Source organism: Mchenga conophoros, linkage group LG5 (genome assembly GCF_057382185.1).
Source record: "Mchenga conophoros isolate Kocher_MC1m ecotype Shallow Benthic linkage group LG5, M_conophoros_male_GT1.1, whole genome shotgun sequence".
In the NCBI taxonomy this organism is placed as follows: Eukaryota; Metazoa; Chordata; class Actinopteri; order Cichliformes; family Cichlidae; genus Mchenga; species Mchenga conophoros.
Genome location: NC_140530.1, coordinates 26,050,871 through 26,069,455, shown reverse-complemented (window position 1 = coordinate 26,069,455; position 18,585 = coordinate 26,050,871). Strand labels below are relative to the sequence as shown.

General features: G+C 38.3%; 1 protein-coding gene across 2 annotated transcripts; it reads left to right on the top strand.

Annotated features, from left to right (window-relative positions):
* The first annotated feature begins 11,844 nt into the window (after positions 1 to 11,844).
* Positions 11,845 to 18,134, top strand: LOC146574707 (jeltraxin-like). Of its 2 annotated transcripts, XM_085274611.1 has the most exons (6): positions 11,845 to 12,051; positions 14,574 to 14,739; positions 14,770 to 14,813; positions 16,396 to 16,682; positions 17,305 to 17,432; positions 17,618 to 18,134. In XM_085274611.1, exons 1-6 carry the CDS (start codon positions 11,949 to 11,951, stop codon positions 17,784 to 17,786), a joined length of 897 nt encoding a protein of 298 aa, XP_085130737.1. In that variant the 5' UTR covers positions 11,845 to 11,948; the 3' UTR covers positions 17,787 to 18,134. The 2 variants fall into 2 exon arrangements, with proteins under 2 accessions (XP_085130737.1, XP_085130736.1); XM_085274610.1 differs by having other exon boundaries at positions 11,846 to 12,051; positions 14,574 to 14,813.
* Positions 18,135 to 18,585: the final 451 nt, after the last annotated feature.

Genomic DNA, 18,585 nt, shown 5'->3' with positions numbered 1-18,585 from the left:
CTGGAACGGCAGAACGTAGGAAATACAAAACTAAACTGGGAAAAGTAAACTAACGCTCGCAGAGAGATACAGGGAAATCCACGCAGCATGAGGGAGAACGCGACACAGAACTGAGGGAGACGCAGACATAAATACACAGAGGGTTAACGAGGGAAGTGGGAGCACACGGGGAACACAGGTGACACTGATAATCATAACAAGACACGGCAGGAGTGAACAACACACTGGCGGGAGACGGGCAAAGTAAAACAGGAAGTACAGAGGTTCAGACAGGAGGAGAGAGAGCACGGGGAAAACACAGACATAACGGGCTGGGGAAAACATAGAATAAACACAAAGAGAGACGAGGGCTCATGACTACACAGAGGGGCACACAGGGGGTAAGAGTCACGAAGGGAAAACACTTAGGGAACAACACACCAGGGCAACTCAGGAAACATGGCCTAAATAAGGAACAAAATACATAAATACATGAAAACTAAGAATACTGGGCCAACATGGCCCAGGACCATGACATTAACACCATTTGGGTTTGGCATTCAGGTGTAGGAGATCTGGTAAAACAAAGTGGAGAGAGGCAGATTTCTATTTGCTGCAGTTTTTTTAAAGTTTACAAGCGTTGATGCTAGATCTCTGAATAAACTTAAGGAAATGTTGCCTCATCTTCTTATTTGTGTCACTCAAAAACAAATGTTGAGATGTAAAATCATCGCAAGTAAGCAACATATTTCAAACAGGAGCAGGAAGGTTTGAATGTGTGGAAACGTGAAGTTTTATCCTGCATGTGTGCGCGTATGTTGATGCTGCGATGATAATGATTCTCAGTACAGAATGCTAGAGAGCCTCATTTCATTATATTTCAGTGCGTATATTTACATCTGTGAAATCAGTAATGCAGCAAACAGATCGGTAAACTGATTGTTTCTGACACACACAGTTTTTGTAGGAGGACCACAAGTCCCACCTAACATGAAACATGAAAACAGATCGAGCGGTAACCAAAATAAATTTTTAGTTCCACATTTTTGTTCTTGAGCTTTTGTTTTGTTTCCTCTGATACTGGAGCATTTTGGAAAAAGGATATAAGATTCCAGAGGCTGTTTTCAAACCTTATGGCCACAGAATAAACTAATAAAGTAAAAGGGCAGAACTGTGAAAATGTTTTTATGACACTGGGTAGACTGATGTTATCTGCACGTTATCTAAAGACTCTTCATGTTGTATATATATTTTCTTTCATTTTTTGTTTTAAGGTCAGAAATGTAAGAAATAATATCTCTTCCTCAGCATCTGTGCAGACGGTTGTCACATCAGCTCGGCCTGTTATCTTAGGCAGTTTTGCAACAGTAACGAAGCTTTTTGGTACAATGACAGCCTTTTCTTGCTCTCTGGACATTTTAACTACACCTTTGTTCGAAAGTGTCTTACAGTGCATTGGTTCACCTGCCTCTGGTAAGGTCTTATTAAAAGCCAGTTAAAAACATCTTTTAAAATCAGCTTTTTATTAATTTCTTATTTTGTTTTTTTATGCATTGTTGGCTCCTACGACGTACTTATTAAGCACTCTGTAATTTTATATCTTGAAAGGTGCTTTATAAATAAAGTTTTACTTATTTACTTACTTGGAAAATAAATAACATGGCTATGTTAGAAAGAGAAATCCAACAGTGAGACAGGTCGGCTGAGGTTAGGCTGGAACACAAGACAGTTTGTGGCTAAGTTTATAAGATAAACCTTTATTAGTCCCACAAGTGGGAAATTTGCTTAAAATAAGCACTTTTTAGTAATACATTATAATACACGTGACTAAGAACATAATTAAATGTAATTTCCATGTATGTTATTTACAGTTACAATTAAATACCTACAAATAATTAAAGCTAGGCACACTAGAAATAGTTATACTGTAAGCAAATTATGTACTGCACAAGTACTTAACTTAGTATGCACTCAAGTATGTAATGTGTAAGTCATCTTCGGTAGTAAATAAGTAATTTTAGTAAGTACATGACTTCAGATGTTTTACAGGTAAGGAGAGACTATTCTGGAAGTCATGTGAAGTACTGTGTAAGTGATTTTAAGTTATGCATAAATTCATGTTTTATATGCGAATGAAGAAATTATTACATTGTAAGTAAATTTAGGTATTTCTTGGTAATTTTGGGGAAAAAAACAATATTTCACCATCTTACATAAACTGTGTATAGTAGGAGTATACTGAGCTTTTCAATGGTTTAACCTTGCCTAATGTCATGATCCGGAGTTTGTGACTCCGTGTTTATGTTTTAGTAGTTATTATTATTCTGGGTTTTGTTTTCATGTTCCTATGTGTTCCCCAGTCTGCGTGAAGTTTTTGTGTTGTGTCATTGCGTGTATGTGTTTCCTGTTTTATTTTGAAGGTCTGCGTCTTATGTGAGTGTTTTCAGTTTGCCTCCCTAGTTAACCACTCCCAGCTGTGTCCCCCACCTGTGTGTGATCTCCCTGTGCTCTCTGAGTGTTTTTAAGTCTTGTCTTCTTAGTCGTTGCTGGTTCGTCTGTGTTGTTTCCCCTCGGTCTCCCTGCGTCTCTCCGTATGTATTTCCCCGGACCTCCCTGCATCTTCATTTCTGGTTTGTTTTGTTAGTTTTACCCAGTTTAGGTTTCCGGTTTTATGTTCACCCACCATTGCTGTTTGTACCCACTCCTGTAAATAAATACTCACCTGCACCAGAGCTGCCACCTTTTGGGTCCTTTCTACAACTCCACATGTCTGCCACACCGGACGTGACACCTAAATTCCAGATATTTTACTGCTTTCCTGTACACTCATATTTGTACGGTGATTGTGAAATTTTAAAATACATAAACAATTAAGTTGGACTTGGCTCTATCATTATAAGGCCACATAAGCCTGCAAACGTTGATTATATTGATTTTTTCTTGTAAGTTGGTAAGGGACAACAGTGCTAATCACATTTACATAGCAATATAAAAGCACAGTTGAATAACAGAATATCCAACATGCACATCAACATACTGAATATTAAATAGAGATGTAAAAAGGCAGGATTAATCCACTTCAGACTGCAGCCCATGCCCTGAAAAATAAAGGAAAATGTTTGTTTTTCTGTAAAGTTACCATGAAGCTGTTGATAACCGAAAAGTTTATATTTTCCACAATTTACAATATCATTTTCATTTTCTTACACAGTAAAAATGGCATTTTGTTTAATTTACTGATAATTTCTGTTTATTTAAGTCATAAAGTAAATTAGTGAATCAGTGAAGCCAACAGTGTCACTGCTCATGCCGACAGACTTCATCATGGAGATGAAAGCTTTAATTATTCTCCCACCAAAACTGATAATTTTGTTTAGATGTTTTGGAGGAATGATGTGCTCACTTCCTGAAGTGAAGCTTGTTTTGGTGTCAGCAGACTGTGCAGATTGAACACTCAGCACAACCTCAGCAAACAGCTGCTCTGAGTTTTCAGTGCTATCCTTGTGGCCCTGATCATCTGTTTTCAAAGTTTCTGCCAAAGGCTCTGGAAGTATGGTACCCATGTTGTCCAAAACAGTCTCCTCCGACACGTCAATGTTGGCATTCTGGGCGATCATTTGAAAGTGTTTCGACGCATTTTCAATGATCTCTATAATGGCCTCTGGCAGAAGAGTCTTAGTGGCTATGTCGGGGTTTCCTGATTTAATGGAACGCCACTGTTCGGCTGTCATGTTTTCAAAAAAAGATTTGATGACAGGACAAACACGAGCTGCTGTCAGTTCCTTAATGTTCTCTGTATTTAGGAATTCTTTTTCAATTTATAATATTTGTATATTAGGCTGGGTTAAATGATTATTTGTTAGGTTTTGAGTTGAACGTGTCTTAAATGGACTTTCACGTTGAAAGCGTGAAAAATGTAAGTTCCAAGTTTGCTATTTCAAACACAGTTCCTGTCCTATTTATGGGTTTTGGGGCTGTAAGTTTTTTTTAGCCTGGAGTTCGCCTCATACTTCTTTCAGAAGCCAATTTTGGATGTTCTGTGAGCATACACAAATGCACTTCATGTTTAATTTCTTAGCTATGCGGCTAAATAATTTGTGAATGGTTATTTGAATGTAAGCTTTACGTACCGGATCTTCTAGTGCAAAAGGGTCCGGCTTTGAATGGGAAGATGCAACTGGGATGCTGTTGTCTGTGGTTCTGTTGTTGTCTGTGTGCCAAGTATTGCAAGCATTACGCTCAGACCATGTCTCTCAGCCTGGGTTTATAACCACCATCTCATGAGTGCCAAGAAAACTTTGGTCTTTCTTTTTATGTATGTTCTTCTGAAAAGATCAGGTAGAGTTTCAGATGCCATGCCCTGAGACGCATATTTGTTGAGCATGTCTGTGAGCACCTGGGTATCATTAACAAGCTGCTCGAGCAATTCACTGCTTTCAACTTTACCCTTTCTCAGAAATTTAGCCCTGGTGTTTTTGGCAATGCGAAGAATTGTTGCTTTTCCAAATTGCTTCACAAAGAATATTTTGATCTTACCCGAGTTGTTTTCTAACGACTGCTTAAAATTTCTCTTGAAATGATGTAGGAGTGATAACTTTGCCACTCTCTGCAGCATTTTCAATCTCTGCCTCAACTGAATGAGTGAGCTGCTTTGCAAGAGCTCACTTTCTTCAGTTGTTTCTGATTGCACCTTGTTATACTGAGGATCCTTAGGTTGATCCAAAATTGGTAAAAACTCTTCAACAGCCTTTTTGATGGCAAATTCCACAGTTTTCAAATTTGCAGTATTTAAGCTATCCTGGGAGCCTATCATGGGTCTTTCATGTCCTTGATCCAGTTGATCTTTTGGACACTTTGACTATCTAAAGTTTTAGTGTCCTCCTCTGAATCAGTGAAGCAACGGGTATCAGTGCTCATGTTGAAAGAATTCATCTTGGAGATGAAAGTTCTAATCATTCTCCCAGCAAAACTGAGCATTTTGTTCTAGTGATGGGAATTCCAGCTCTTTTTAGTGAGCCGAGCCGAACCAGCTCTTTTGGCTCCCAACCGGCTTTTTAGGTTGTTTTCTTGCTTAATTTTAAATCATGCTTTTTATTTGTTTTTGTTTCTAATGTCTCTGTAAAGCCCTTTGAATCACCTTGTTGTTGAATTGTGCTATATAAATAAACTTGCCTTGCCTTCAGTTAATTTATTATCACCAACAATATAAAATTATAGAATTACTAATGTAAAAAAATGTGGTTTTATTTGTATATTTTTATATATAAACATATACAGTGGCCCCTAGAGACAAAGCAGAGAGTGAAAGAGAGCCAAGGACAACAATAAGAGACAACATCATCACATTAGAAAGGCATAGTAATCATCCACAATTATTTTCAGTTCCAGATGATAAAGGATTCAGAAAGTTTATTCATGCAGTCAATCCTATGTATGCAATTCCAAGCAAGAAAACACTCTACCCCAAAATCATCCCTGGCCTATATGACAGAGAATGTGCATATTCTTTTTGTTTTGCACATTTCAATTTATATTTTATTGTATTGTGGTTTGCAGTGTTTTGTGTTGTTTCACTTTAAATTTCTTTAAAAGGAAAAAGTTGAAAATTTAAATAGTTAAAAGTTGAATTGTAAATAGTTGGTTTTTGTATTTTATAATTTATTTATTACATTTTATGTAGTGTGAATAAATAAAAGTATGTTTACGGCGGCCCCTAGAGAAAAAAGCACGTACAAATTCCAAAACACATTGCTAGCATTAACTGAACTTCCAAAACAGAGCTACCTAGATCACTTAAATTACACAATTGAAAGCATATGTGTATGGTTTGTGTATTTATACACAAACACTCATATATATTCAAATAATTAAAAAAAAAAAAAGTTCATTTACCTGTTACTGCCACACACCAAATCTGGTCCTTGGTACTTCCTGGCTTGTGTAGCCACTAGGATCCTAGAGCACTTCCGTTGTGTTTTGCAGGTTTCACGTGCTTTGGAGTTTGTACGTGCTTTGTATCTAGTATACTTTTATTTATTCACTCCACATAAAATCTAATAAATAGATTATAAAATACATAAACCAACTATTTACATTTGAACTTTTAACTATTTACATATACAGTTTTTTGTTTTAAACAAATTTAAAGTGAAACAACACAAAACACTGCAAACCACAACACCGTAATATATAAAGTACGTTTTTTGTCTCTAGGGGCCACAGTAAGTATACTTTTATTTATTCACTCCACATAAAATCTAATAAATAAATTATAAAATACATAAACCAACTATTTACATTTGAACTTTTAACTATTTAAATTTTCACCTTTTTTGTTTTAAACAAATGTAAAGTGAAACAACACAAAACACTGCAAACCACAACACAATAATATATAAAGTACGTGTTTTGGAGTTTGTACGTGCTTCAGAGTTTGTATGTGCTTTGTCTCTAGGGGCCACCATAAATATACTTTTATTTATTCACTCCACATAAAATCTAATAACTAAATTATATAATACAAACAGCAACTATTTAAATTTTCAGCTTACATACATAGGATTCACTACATGAATAAACTTTCTTCTTTTTTTTTCTTTTCTTTTCTTTTTTGGCCTGTCCCGTTTGGCTCTTTTGCCATCAGAATTGTTGTCTAAAGGCAAAGAAAGATGCCCAACGGATTTACTTTACCAAATTGACCATCCCAGCCTTGCCGTAATGGTCCATTTGATTCACCTTTTATTGTTTATTTTATTTTCACTTACTGAATACGGGACAGACTTGACTGGGGGAAAGAAGGGGAGAAAGAAAGAGGGAAAGAGAAACAGCTGAGAAGAGGGACGGGGGAGAAGGGCAAAAGACAAAAACCAACAGAACGGGCAGAGAAAAAAAAATGCATATATCAATCACCTGGATCACCTGCTGAGAAAGAAAAAAGAAAACAAGCAGAAGAGAACAAGAGTAATAGAATAAACAGCATCACAATGATATATGGGAATATGACAGTAAATACTAAATGTTAAACATTATTGTGCAGCACATAAGATCAACAGAACACAGTGTGCCTTGAGGTAGGAGCCAAAAAGGGTGTAGTTTGTGGGTGTGATCACCCGTGTGTACACCTGTGAGCATGGACGCGCTTGTTTTTTTTTGTTTTTTTTAAAAGGTTCCTTCATGTAATGATCTGCTAGAGAATCTTTAGGGATACGGGCCCAGCACTCGAGGCCTGGAGTTGCCTACCCCTGGTCTATATGATCTGGTCAGAGAGGCTGACTGCATCACCGCTGATGAGGAGTACTAGCGGTTCTGAGACAGGAGAATCAAGCTCTTCAGGTTGAGGACCAAGATTCTCCTGTGTCGGGACCACATCAGTAGATGGTTCTGAGACTGGAGAAACAAGCTCCTCAGGTTCAGGAGCATAAAGAACGAGCTGACATTTTTCTCATGAAACCAGCGATCAGCTCAACAGACCCTCAGTTTACCTGCATGCATCCTCCTCCTCATCAGTCAGCTGTTTAACACCTGCTGCTAATTCAAGAAACACGCCTACGTTACCTAGTGATAGTAACTGGGCAGCCGGTGCTCGATATAAAGCAATGTCAGTGCATTTTTCTGCACAAGATAAGTAAATATAGTGTTTTCCCAGAGCTGCTGGAGCTTGTTTCCTTACAGAGCACTTTATAGGCGAAGCAGCTTCATCAGCGGCTGATGTCCAATCACCGGCACACAGCTTTGAAACCTCACCTTAGTTTTAGCTCTCAGTGGTTAAACCAACCCGTTCTCACTCCCAAAGCGTAACATTTTACGCTAGGTGACAAATCGTCACCATATTACGTTTTCGGCTACCCACCACGTTCCTAAATGACGACCTCGGAAAAAGAGGAAATATGAGAACCGTCTGGACTGAACCTACACATGTTCGCTCTTTTTCTTCAAATCGCTTAGAAACACGCTATTTAACATCATTAAAGTCCTGGTTAAGGTCAGGAATAAGGTTATGGTCAGGGCTAGGGATAAGGTTAGGTTTAGGGCTGGAATACAGGGCTGGAACGTCTACTACCGCGGGAGCGTCATTGCACTGGATTCCAGCCATAACCCGCCGCGTACCATAAGAACGCCGAAGGTCTCCTTTCGCGTTCCTCAGGAACGCCGCGGGACGTGACAAAACGTCGACATGTTACGCCTCGGGAGTGAGAACGCTCTGGCCCATTTCTACTGGAAATGCCTTTTGGTTAAACTTTCAGCAAGGAATTTGCATTTGCACTGTTACAGTTTTATAAAGCTTTAATGTACATAAAAACCAGCTTCTTGTTTAAGTGAAAATAAATGGAAGGTTGTCTTTTTGCGCTAGTAATGTTGTGGAGTTGTATTTTGTCTCGCATCAATTATATCGTCAGTTATATCGTTATCGCAAATTTTCAAATATATATCGTGATAAATATTTTTGGCCATATCGCCCTGCTCTAACGGGTAGGACGTTTTGTCAGAGTAGGGTATGATGGTTTCTCAGAACACCAGCTCGTGTCACCGGTGCATAAGGTACACGGGATTATAAGGCACATTAAGCAAAACAATGCAGTCAGATAAGTCAAACTTTATTCAACTCATTCTTCTTGCTTCCCCCAGCACAGAGTGCTTGCTAGCGCTGTGCTTACGTGATGAAACAATTGAGGAAAAAACGCCGCGTATATATTGTTTATCATGACTCTGGTTTTACGTGGCCTATCAACACAATTTAAAAACTGTCTTTAAGTGGTCATGTGATTGGCTTACCAAGAATACTTTATTCTTCCTCAGTCAAACAGCAGCACTCATGTGATTGTTTTGCCCCCTTAGCTCCAGGTGTTGTGCTAGACAGTGATCGTGATTATCGTCTGCGGGAGCGCGCAGCTGCTTAAAGCTGTAGCGTCCAGATTACTTACGTAGTCAGCTACTTCCGTGCAACTGCTTACCGCATTTGTTGAAATGCGGTAAGCATTTGTTTGTTGAAAAATAGTAACGGACCGCGTTTCCTTGTTAGTAACTGTAACGGCGTTGTAACAATAGGAATAGTAATTAGTTAGATTACTCGTTACTGAAAAAAAGTAACACCGTTAGTATCGCCGTTGCTTGTAACGCTGTTATTCCCGTCACTGATAATAACGACAGCCCACTTGCATGTTCTACAAAAAAACTGTGCTTTGGTGGGTATCTGACCGACAAACACCAAACCAGTTCTACATCACTGAAGTTGCACCATTTTTACAAACCAATTCTGGTTCATCTGTTTCACTCAACAATTCACTTTCCCCCCCCTTCTCATTTTCCATTGCCACCATGCTTTTTCAGCCATGTGCGTATGAAAGCAAAGGCACTGCGCATGCGCGTTTGACCCATATTTTATCGCGATATTTTATTTTCTTATCGTTGCGTAACATTGTACCAGTATTACCGTGAATGGTATAATATGGCCCAGCTCTAGTACCAAGTCTTATTATATTTGTCTTATTATTTTCTTATTTGTTGCAATTCAGGTTCTGTGCACACAAGCAGAGGTTTTTGCTTGGGAAGTAACTGTGACCTCGTTTTCAGAGCCTTGTCCAACATTTAATGGTCTTTGTGACCAAAATATGTGTTGTATGCACTTGACCAACAATGGCTTCTGATACCGTCTAGTTGTAGACCCCTCATTATGCACCTAGCACATACCCTTCCCTTGCGCAGGTCATCTGGGTTGCCAAAAAACCTATATCCAAGTTAGCTCACGTTTCTTTTGGCCGTCAATGTACACAGACATAAAAAAATATTGCCATACATGCCCTACCTGTCAGAAAACTTCTCCAGCCCGCAAGTCTGACAGGGCCCTGCTACAGCCACTTTCTGTCATCTCCACCCCGATTTGTTCCCCGGTTCAGATCACAGACAAACAGTATCCTACAGCTGTTTATGTTTTTTAACCCATTTTGCACAGAGAGGCATTTTTTGAAAAATGTATTGATAGCAATGTTGAATATTATTACACAGGGAAAAAAACAACTACAGTAAAATAATTACACTGTGAGGCCTCTGCCTTTCTAAATGGAGGGACTGTAACTGCATGTAAAACCTGAGGATAGTCAGATTAACAGTAACAGTATTTCGTCTCTATCTGCCATTCGGCAATTCATCTCAGGTAAACAATAACGTGGCGCACAGCGTGACGTGAAAAAAGGCACATACCTTTGACGTTGTGTGACGAACTCTGTATTCCTCGTCCACATATAAAGGCAAAAAAAGGGTTTTAAAAAATCTCTGTTTTCAGTGATTCGAAACGCCTTTTACGTGTGGACGAAACAGCTACGTTTTCAAAAATACCGTGTAGGTGTGGACGTAGCATAAAAGAGTTAGTAGTTTATTTTAATACTACCTGTAATTTATTGCAGATTACTTGTATTTGCTTAATTGTTTACTAACTGTTTGAGGTGTGAAATAAACCGCAATGGAGCAAAATATGGGTGTGTGTGTGTAACCGGTGTGATTCTGCGTTGTGTCTGATAAAAAAGGTAAAAGAAAGAAAGACCTCCAAGTAAATAATTTGCCCACTCCAGCTCCTCTCCCACAGGGGAATTGTAGAAAAAGGGGCTGGCATTTATTTTTTACATTAAACATAAAATATGCATTTACACGTAACATATTTGACATAAGATAAAACAAAAACATGAAATCCGACATACCTGATAAAAAAGGTAAAAGAAAGAAAGACCTCCAAGTAAATAATTTGCCCACTCCAGCTCCTAGACCAAATACAAACAGTGGGGAAGAGGGTTAGCTCAACCCATCACAGCTCCCAAGCTAGCAAGGAGTATATATTCATTTATGGCGCCTAAAACACATTTATGATACACACATACTACACACTTATAACATCTTACAAAAACAGGCTTAATAATGACAATAACTGAACTAACATCGCAATCATAAACATCAGGGTGGCTAAATATGAATTATGTGTGTTTTAAGGTGTTGGAAGAAATGACACCCACCTCTCCCACAGGGGAATTGTAGAAAAAGGGGAGAGGCAAAAGGGGTACACTGTATTTATAGTATTGCACCAAAGAAGAAGAAGAAAAGAATGAGGAGGGGCTCTAACTGATAATGAACACAACTACAGGCTTGGAGGTCCTGAAAGTCAGGTATAAAAGGAGCAGTTTGGGGGTTTAGAACACATTTTGTGTAATTATAACAATGTGATTTATGACCCTGTTACATGTGGTTGGAGGATGTGTTAGTGCGTGCACGCGGGGGGGGGGGGGCATTTTTCATGTAAAACAAAGGGGGGCCCAGCAAAAAAAGTTTGGGAACCACTGGTCTAGTAAATGACTTCATTGTGTATGCCAAATTTTTGGTCATGAGTTATTTAAAAATGAATTTGTTCTGTCACACACAAAGAAATTACTTGATCAACAGCTTATAATAATAATAATAATGGATTGGATTTATATAGTGCTTTTCAAGGAACCCAAAGCGCTTTACAATTCCATTATTCATTCACTCTCACATTCACACACTGGTGGAGGCAAGCTACAGTTGTAGCCACAGCTGCCCTGGGGCAGACTGACAGAAGCGAGGCTGCCATATTGCGCCATTGGCCCCTCTGGCCAACACCAGTAGGCGGTAGGGTAAAGTGTCTTGCCCAAGGTTTGTTGATATCCTTGAGTTTGAGGATTGGGCAATCCTTCCCTTAAAAAGATTCTGAACAAAGTATTAAAAATTATTTTTAAAAAGTTTGTGGGGTTTTTTTTTAAGTCTAGTTCCTCAGTATTTACATAGTAATTGTAGCTTGTTGCTATGTAGAAAGACTAGTGGGAACAAAACGGGAAGGTGGAACATGCAGGAAGTTGACGCTTGAATGAGAAAACTGAAAGCAAACAAGCTGAAGTGCAGCCTGCTCGGAATCAGGGAGACAGCAGAGAGATAAACACATCGAGTTAACTGCAGGGTTTGTTTTATAGATGAAGATGAAGCTACTTTTTGTTCTCAGTCTGATGGTTTTCATGCCAACGATGGTTGAACCAGCTCCTACTGAAGAGCGACCCACGTGGCCAAGAACAACAGGTAAACGTACAAAAGAATCTTAAAGGCATTTCTAGTAATTGCAAATACATGACAAAAAAGTGTGAAATTACTCAACATATTTTAGGCTACGTTCACACTGCAGGCGAAAGCGCATCAAATCCGATTTTTTTTTACCCTATGCGACCCATATCCGATCATGGTATGACAGTGTGAACGGGACAAATCCGATATTTTCAAATCCGATCTGGGTCACTTTCGTATGTGGTACTGAATCCAATACATATCCGATGTTTTAGTAAGCGACTACTTATTATGCATCTCAGGTCATCCCCCTGCTGCAATGGTGTAACCCGAATTTGAAAGCTAAGTGGAAATCCATAGAATTCAATACAACCCCAAAATTTCAACTACAAGCTTCAATTGCGGATAAAAAATTGGCAGACCGTTTAGAAGATAAAGGACCATGGATAAGCCACACTTTAAAAATATGGAATAAAGTGACTAAAATATGTGGTAGTGAACGAATACTAAAAGTATTTAGATGGTGTGCTTATGACACAGATTTTAAACCAAATGAAAGTGATAATAGATTTCAGTCCTGGATAGAGAGTGGACTAACAACATTCCATTCCTTCACACATAAAGGGACACTACAGAGTTTCCAGTCTTTACAAATAAGAAATGGCTTAAGACAAGTAGATTTCTTCAGGTTTCTTCAAATGAGGGATTACTTTAACAAACACTACAATATCCCAAACCCAAATATGGTTGAGTTAGAAATTTTTAAGATAGTTAAATTAGCATATGATAGTTCTCTGAGAAAGGCAATCTCCAAACTATATGATGTGCTCCTTCAAGCAAGGAAGGATACTACTCAAAATGTTAAGATTAAATGGGAATTGGAATCGGGGATGGGTATAACAAACGAGAACTGGGAGAGGATTTGTAATTTTCATTGGTACTCAACAAGTTCTTTATCTTGGAGAGACCACTGTTGGAAGAACATTATTAGATTTTTCAAAACCCCTCATCAAACTAAATATAAAAATGGGACAGCAGAATGCTGGAGAAGATGTGGATCAGAAGAGGCACATCATTATCATATCTTTTGGGACTGCCCTAACTTAAAAAATTACTGGCTGGGAATTCATACAACTTTGTGTGAGGTTTTTAAGATAAAATTTGACATCAATTTTGTAAATTTGTACTTGGGCTCGGTTGCTGGCTCGGTCCGGGGAGGGGACACAAAACTCTTACAAGCGCTATTAGCGGCCAGCAAAAAATCAATAACCAGAAAGTGGTTAAATCCAACTCCGCCAACACTTGAGGATTGGTTTAATGTGGTTTTCGAAATATTTAAAATGGAAAAATTGACATTCTTTTTTAAAATTCGAAAAGACAAATTCTACAAAATATGGAATAAATGGATTAGCTTTGTGTCCCCCATCCACCCTGAATTTAGGTAAGACCAGCCCTGAATTGGTGTATCTCCCATGTATCGTACAATGTCAGGTTGACCATCAACTTCATAATATGTACCTAATGTAGTCTTTGTAAATAAGTTAAACATGCTGCATTATGTAACACACTGTCAAGCAAACGAGTTAATTTTATTTTTTTTTGCTATCAGAATGTAAAACAAAAGGACTAAGAAAAAGATTTTTTTTCTTTTTTTGACTAAATAATGTCAATGCACTTTATTGTAACAAATCCCTTTTTTTTCTTCAATAAAAATATAATTAAAAAAAAAAAAAAGCGACTGCTGTTTGAACGGTCATGTCGAGACAGACCGTTGGGAAACGTAAAGTCCGAAGTCTTTATATTAAGGGCCATCAGTCAAACAATACTGTTTACTCTGGGTCTAAACTGAGCGCGTTGTGTGTGACGTCTTCTTTTGCGCATGCGGGCCGCTTTAAGCGTTCACACTAGAGCGTGTTTGCTGTCGTATTTTATTTGCAGTGTGAACAAGCAGGCAAAAAAATCGGATTTGATCAAAAAATCAGAATTGAGCATCAAGACCTGCAGTGTGAACGTATCCTTAGATGCTTTGATTACTGCTTTGCGCACTCTTGGCATTCTCTCGATTAGCCTGATGAGGTCGTCACCTGAAATGGTTTTCCAACAGTTTATAAGGAGTTCCCAGAAATGCTGAACACTTGTTGGCCCTTTTGCCTTCACTTTGCGATCCATTTCATCCCAAACCATCTCATTTGGGTTTATGGTAAGGTGACTGTGGAGGCCAGGCCATCTGGCACAGAAATTTAATTGCATTCTACAGACGCAAAGAGTTATAAAAAGAACAAAGAACTAATTTGATTCCAATGTGAGGATGAAACATTACAGATATTCTTCTGTCACCAGAAAGGAAATAAAGGAGCTGGATTTTAGTGTTTTTAAAGGTGTAAACTTTTGCAGAGGATTGGGGTGTGTGCTGTTTAGTTTTTACTAAACCTGCTTTTGGGAGCAAAACCCCGGAAGTCAACATAAAAACACATATAATGAAGGAAGAAGGAAGGAAGGAAAACGTTATAACGGCTTTTTTGTTGTCTTTTTGTCTGCAGGAAGTTCTGAAATAAATCTAGACGGGAGGATGTTCACTTTGTCTCGTAATTATGGAGGAGTAATCTTCTATCACCCCAATTATCATTTCCAAACTCCCTACCCAACCAGAAGCTACAAAGTCGGAGCTCCAAACACCACCACCACCACCACCACCAAATCTCCAAACACCACCACCACCACCACCAAATCTCCAAAGACCACCACCACCAAAGCTACAACCACACAGAGTCCAACCAGAAGTGAGTATGTACATTCAAAGAGGTGGTGTGGACGCAGTCAGCGGTTTATTCTACTGGCATTAGATTTACTGGTTGTACAGAGAAGGATTAAACAGCTACTTTGATCTGAAGCAGGACTGGAAAAGTCCTCTTTTTTGCCCGTTTAACTACACGGTTAATCCCAGAGATATTTGAATATGTGAAAAAGAAGTGTCTGTGAAGGTTCTCAGTCATCCAGGTCATTGTAGTCTAAGGAGCTTTGAAAGAAAAGCGTCTGGACTTCTTTAAGGTGCTTGAAGACGTTTCACCTCTCATCCGAGAAGCTTCTTCAGGGTCCTTTTGTCCCTCTTGGGGTGACACTCCCACAGGGCTTAAATCTGGGACTCTCCACCATTTGACCCTAGAACTAAAGAAGCTTCTCAGATGAGAGGGGAAACATCCAGACGCTTTTCTTTCCAAGCTCCTTAGACCATGAAAAAAAAGTTTCAAGAATTCATCTCAGGTTTTCGGCATGATAAAAAATTGCTGCTTGGGGCTTGAATTGCGAGAAATAAATTTGAAAAATTACATGAAATATTTCTGTTAGCTCGGCGAGCTAATTATAACATGAAAAATTTTGTTAATTGACAGAATATTTTTAATGCAAACCCACTGTAATCTTTCCATGTTCTGTGCAATATTTTTGGCTCATGTGCAATTATTTTGGTCCCAGTCTGTTTCAATGTTTCCTACACATACACCATGTATATAGTTCCACTCACATATGTATACATATACACTGTTTTTTATTTTATTTTTATTCTATTTATTTAATTATTTATTTATTTTCCGCCTTCGTTGTATATTGGTTCCTCTTCTTCTTACTTTAGCACCTTTGTGGTTCAGCTACCCAATTTCGCTGTGCAAGAAACTGCACAATGACAATAAAAAGCTCTAAGTCTCTAAGTCTAAGTCTCTAATAATATAGTTAAAATATAATATTTTCATATAATATTTTCATTCATATTTTCATAATAGATGGTGAAAAAACAGGAACTTTCTGTTAATAGTTTTTCTTTTGCTTATTTATGTTGGTGAAGTGTAAATGGCCATAGAGGAGGTCTTTATCAGTAGGAAAAGCTGTAAAACTCATGGAAACACAGTGAAAAGCATGAAATTTACGTCCTCCTCTACACTGTACAGACTGCCAGATTGTAGTCTTTTGCAGGCCAATTCCAGCACCCGGGCCTTATGCTTGACACCCCTTGGTTTAGTCTGTTTGAAGCCAGACAACAAAATTGGCAAAAGTGCTGACTCTGTAAGTGTATAATCTTATAGACTGTAATTCCATTAAACTAATAAAATAAAAATAAAAAACACAAACAAACAGTAGTGTAGCATTACCTTATTATCCAGAAGTCCAGCCTGTGCAGCTGAATGACTGTGTGCACTGCAGATCAATGAAATTGATCCGCTGAAATTGGTACAGTTTATATTCACATTGATCCTGAGCAGGTAAAATATCTTGCAAACCAACTAAAGGAAAGAAAACATTCGTCAAAGCCCGATGCAATCATTTTAAGGAAATGTGTTGTCCAACCTGTTTTTGTTACATCTCTTGCAGGTGTGTCAGTGTGTCTGCGTTACATGACTGACGCTGTGCAGCCAACCTTCCCACTCTTCACTCTCAGTCCAGACACATCCTCTCTGAGTCTGCAGCGTAGCTTTGACACGTTCATGCTGTCCTATTATGATTCCTTCAGTGTGGACCTGCAGCCCATTGTGCACTTATGGCCAGACATTAAGCAGGACATCTGGACCAGTGTCTGCCTCACTGTGGACACCAGTAAGAGTGTGGTCCAGATGTTCAGTGGCGGGTATATGAGCCCCAGGAAGGTGATGCCTTATCAGGTGAGAATGTCGACAAAGTTAGAATCAGCATGTTAAAAACTGTGTGGATGCACAGACAGAAAGACAAATTCACTAAACAGAGCAAAGTAGTGTGCGAGTCCAGGTGTGCAGGAAGCATTCTGGTCAGATTAATGAACCACCTCAGGTATTTATTTATTTGAGTATTTTTAATTGAAATGTCTCTCCAATGAGCGGAACCCAGACACCTTTCAGAGGAAGTTCATTTTCCTCACTTGTATCCATGATTTTCTCACAGCTCGTGGTCACAGGGAAAAATAGATCCACTGGTAAACTTAGAGCTTTACCTTAATATTCAGCCATCTCTTAGTCACATTACAGTCTGTCTCTCAAGAAACAAGACCCTGAGATAGCTGGACTCCACCAGCTGGAACAGTAACTCCTTTCCACCCTTTTTGTGCCTGAGACTTCAACAGAAGACATAATAATGACAACATAGAATCTATTTTTGTTTTGTTTTGTTTATATCTAAGTGAAGAAAACACTCAAATGACTCCTTCATTGTAATCCAGATTTCTGAAAGGCTTTAAAAAGTAGACAATATTATTCTCAAAATCACTTAATCATCTTTAATTTTGATCTTCTCTTTTTTCTGTGTGTTCAGTATGTGTGGTCAGGCGAGCCTGTGATTAGTTTCCCAGGTTTTGATGGTCAGCTGACAGACGTCCAGGTGTGGGACTATCCTCTGCGATATAAAGACATCTTCTACTACATGAGCAGAAGTTATTACGGGTAAGATCTCTATGCTGAACTCACACACCGACCGTTTAATCATAACCACAGTATAAATGACAATATTAAAGATATAAATAAAGTAAAAAATTCATTTAAAACAGGCCTTGTCTTAAATTTGCTTTTTAATGTTTAAGCTTTGTTTTAAAAGCTTGTTAAAAGCGTGTGTTTTGTTGTGGTTTTAGGTCTTACAGCGGCTCTGTCATCTCCTGGTCCTACATCAGATACGATAACAGAGGAAGGGCAGTCTTGGAGGACAACTTTGACATGCGAGCAAAAGTTGAGCAAGAGAGTAGACGGAAGGAAAAGAAGATGAGATTCTTCAGTGTGGAGGAAAACAAGCTGCTGCTTTAATGACAGAAGATGAAACTGTCCTGTGAAGCTGAGATGTCTCTTTTCCCAGTGGCTAAAAACTGGAGGGTGGTCCCCTTCTTCCCCTTCTTCTTTTGTATTAATGTATATATCAGAGTTCACTTCATGCAGCTGTACAGTGTAATCCATTATCTTTTATCTTTTGTTTCATCAGCCTTTTTTGTTTTTGTTTGTTTTTTCGATCATAATCACTTGAAATCTGAAATGTCGGTGGAAGTTTTCACAGAGGTGAAGGCTGAGGTTAATTTTCCCTTTGACTTCTAAAGGACAGTCTTTTTGAAGCTACGGGAGTTGCCATATGAAAAATTAAAATTTAATGCACTGGCAAAAGTCCCGACTGTGAATATTTAATCTCTTATTTTACTTGGAAGTTTTACTTTTAAAATATGAAACACCATAAGAAAAAACAACAATGCAGCTCAAATTTATAAAGGAATTCTGCTGTAGTCAGAGAAACCTGTCAGCAAGACTTACTGGGCTTACTCTGTAAAGGAAATGAAGAAATAATTTACTTTATGACTTAAATATCTATCTATCTATGAATTTTTAAAAAATGCTGTTTTCACTGTGTAAGAAAATGAAAATTATATTGTAAATTGTGAAAAAATTATTATCAAAAATGATTTACACATTACTTAAAATTACTTGCAGTACTTAATTTGCTTGCAGTATAACTATTTCTTTGCTTCCAGTAAAGTTGACTGTCACTCCCTTACTCTAGTGTGCCTAGCTTTAATTATTTCTGGAGCTCTGCATGAAAGTTTGGGCGACAAGTTTAAGG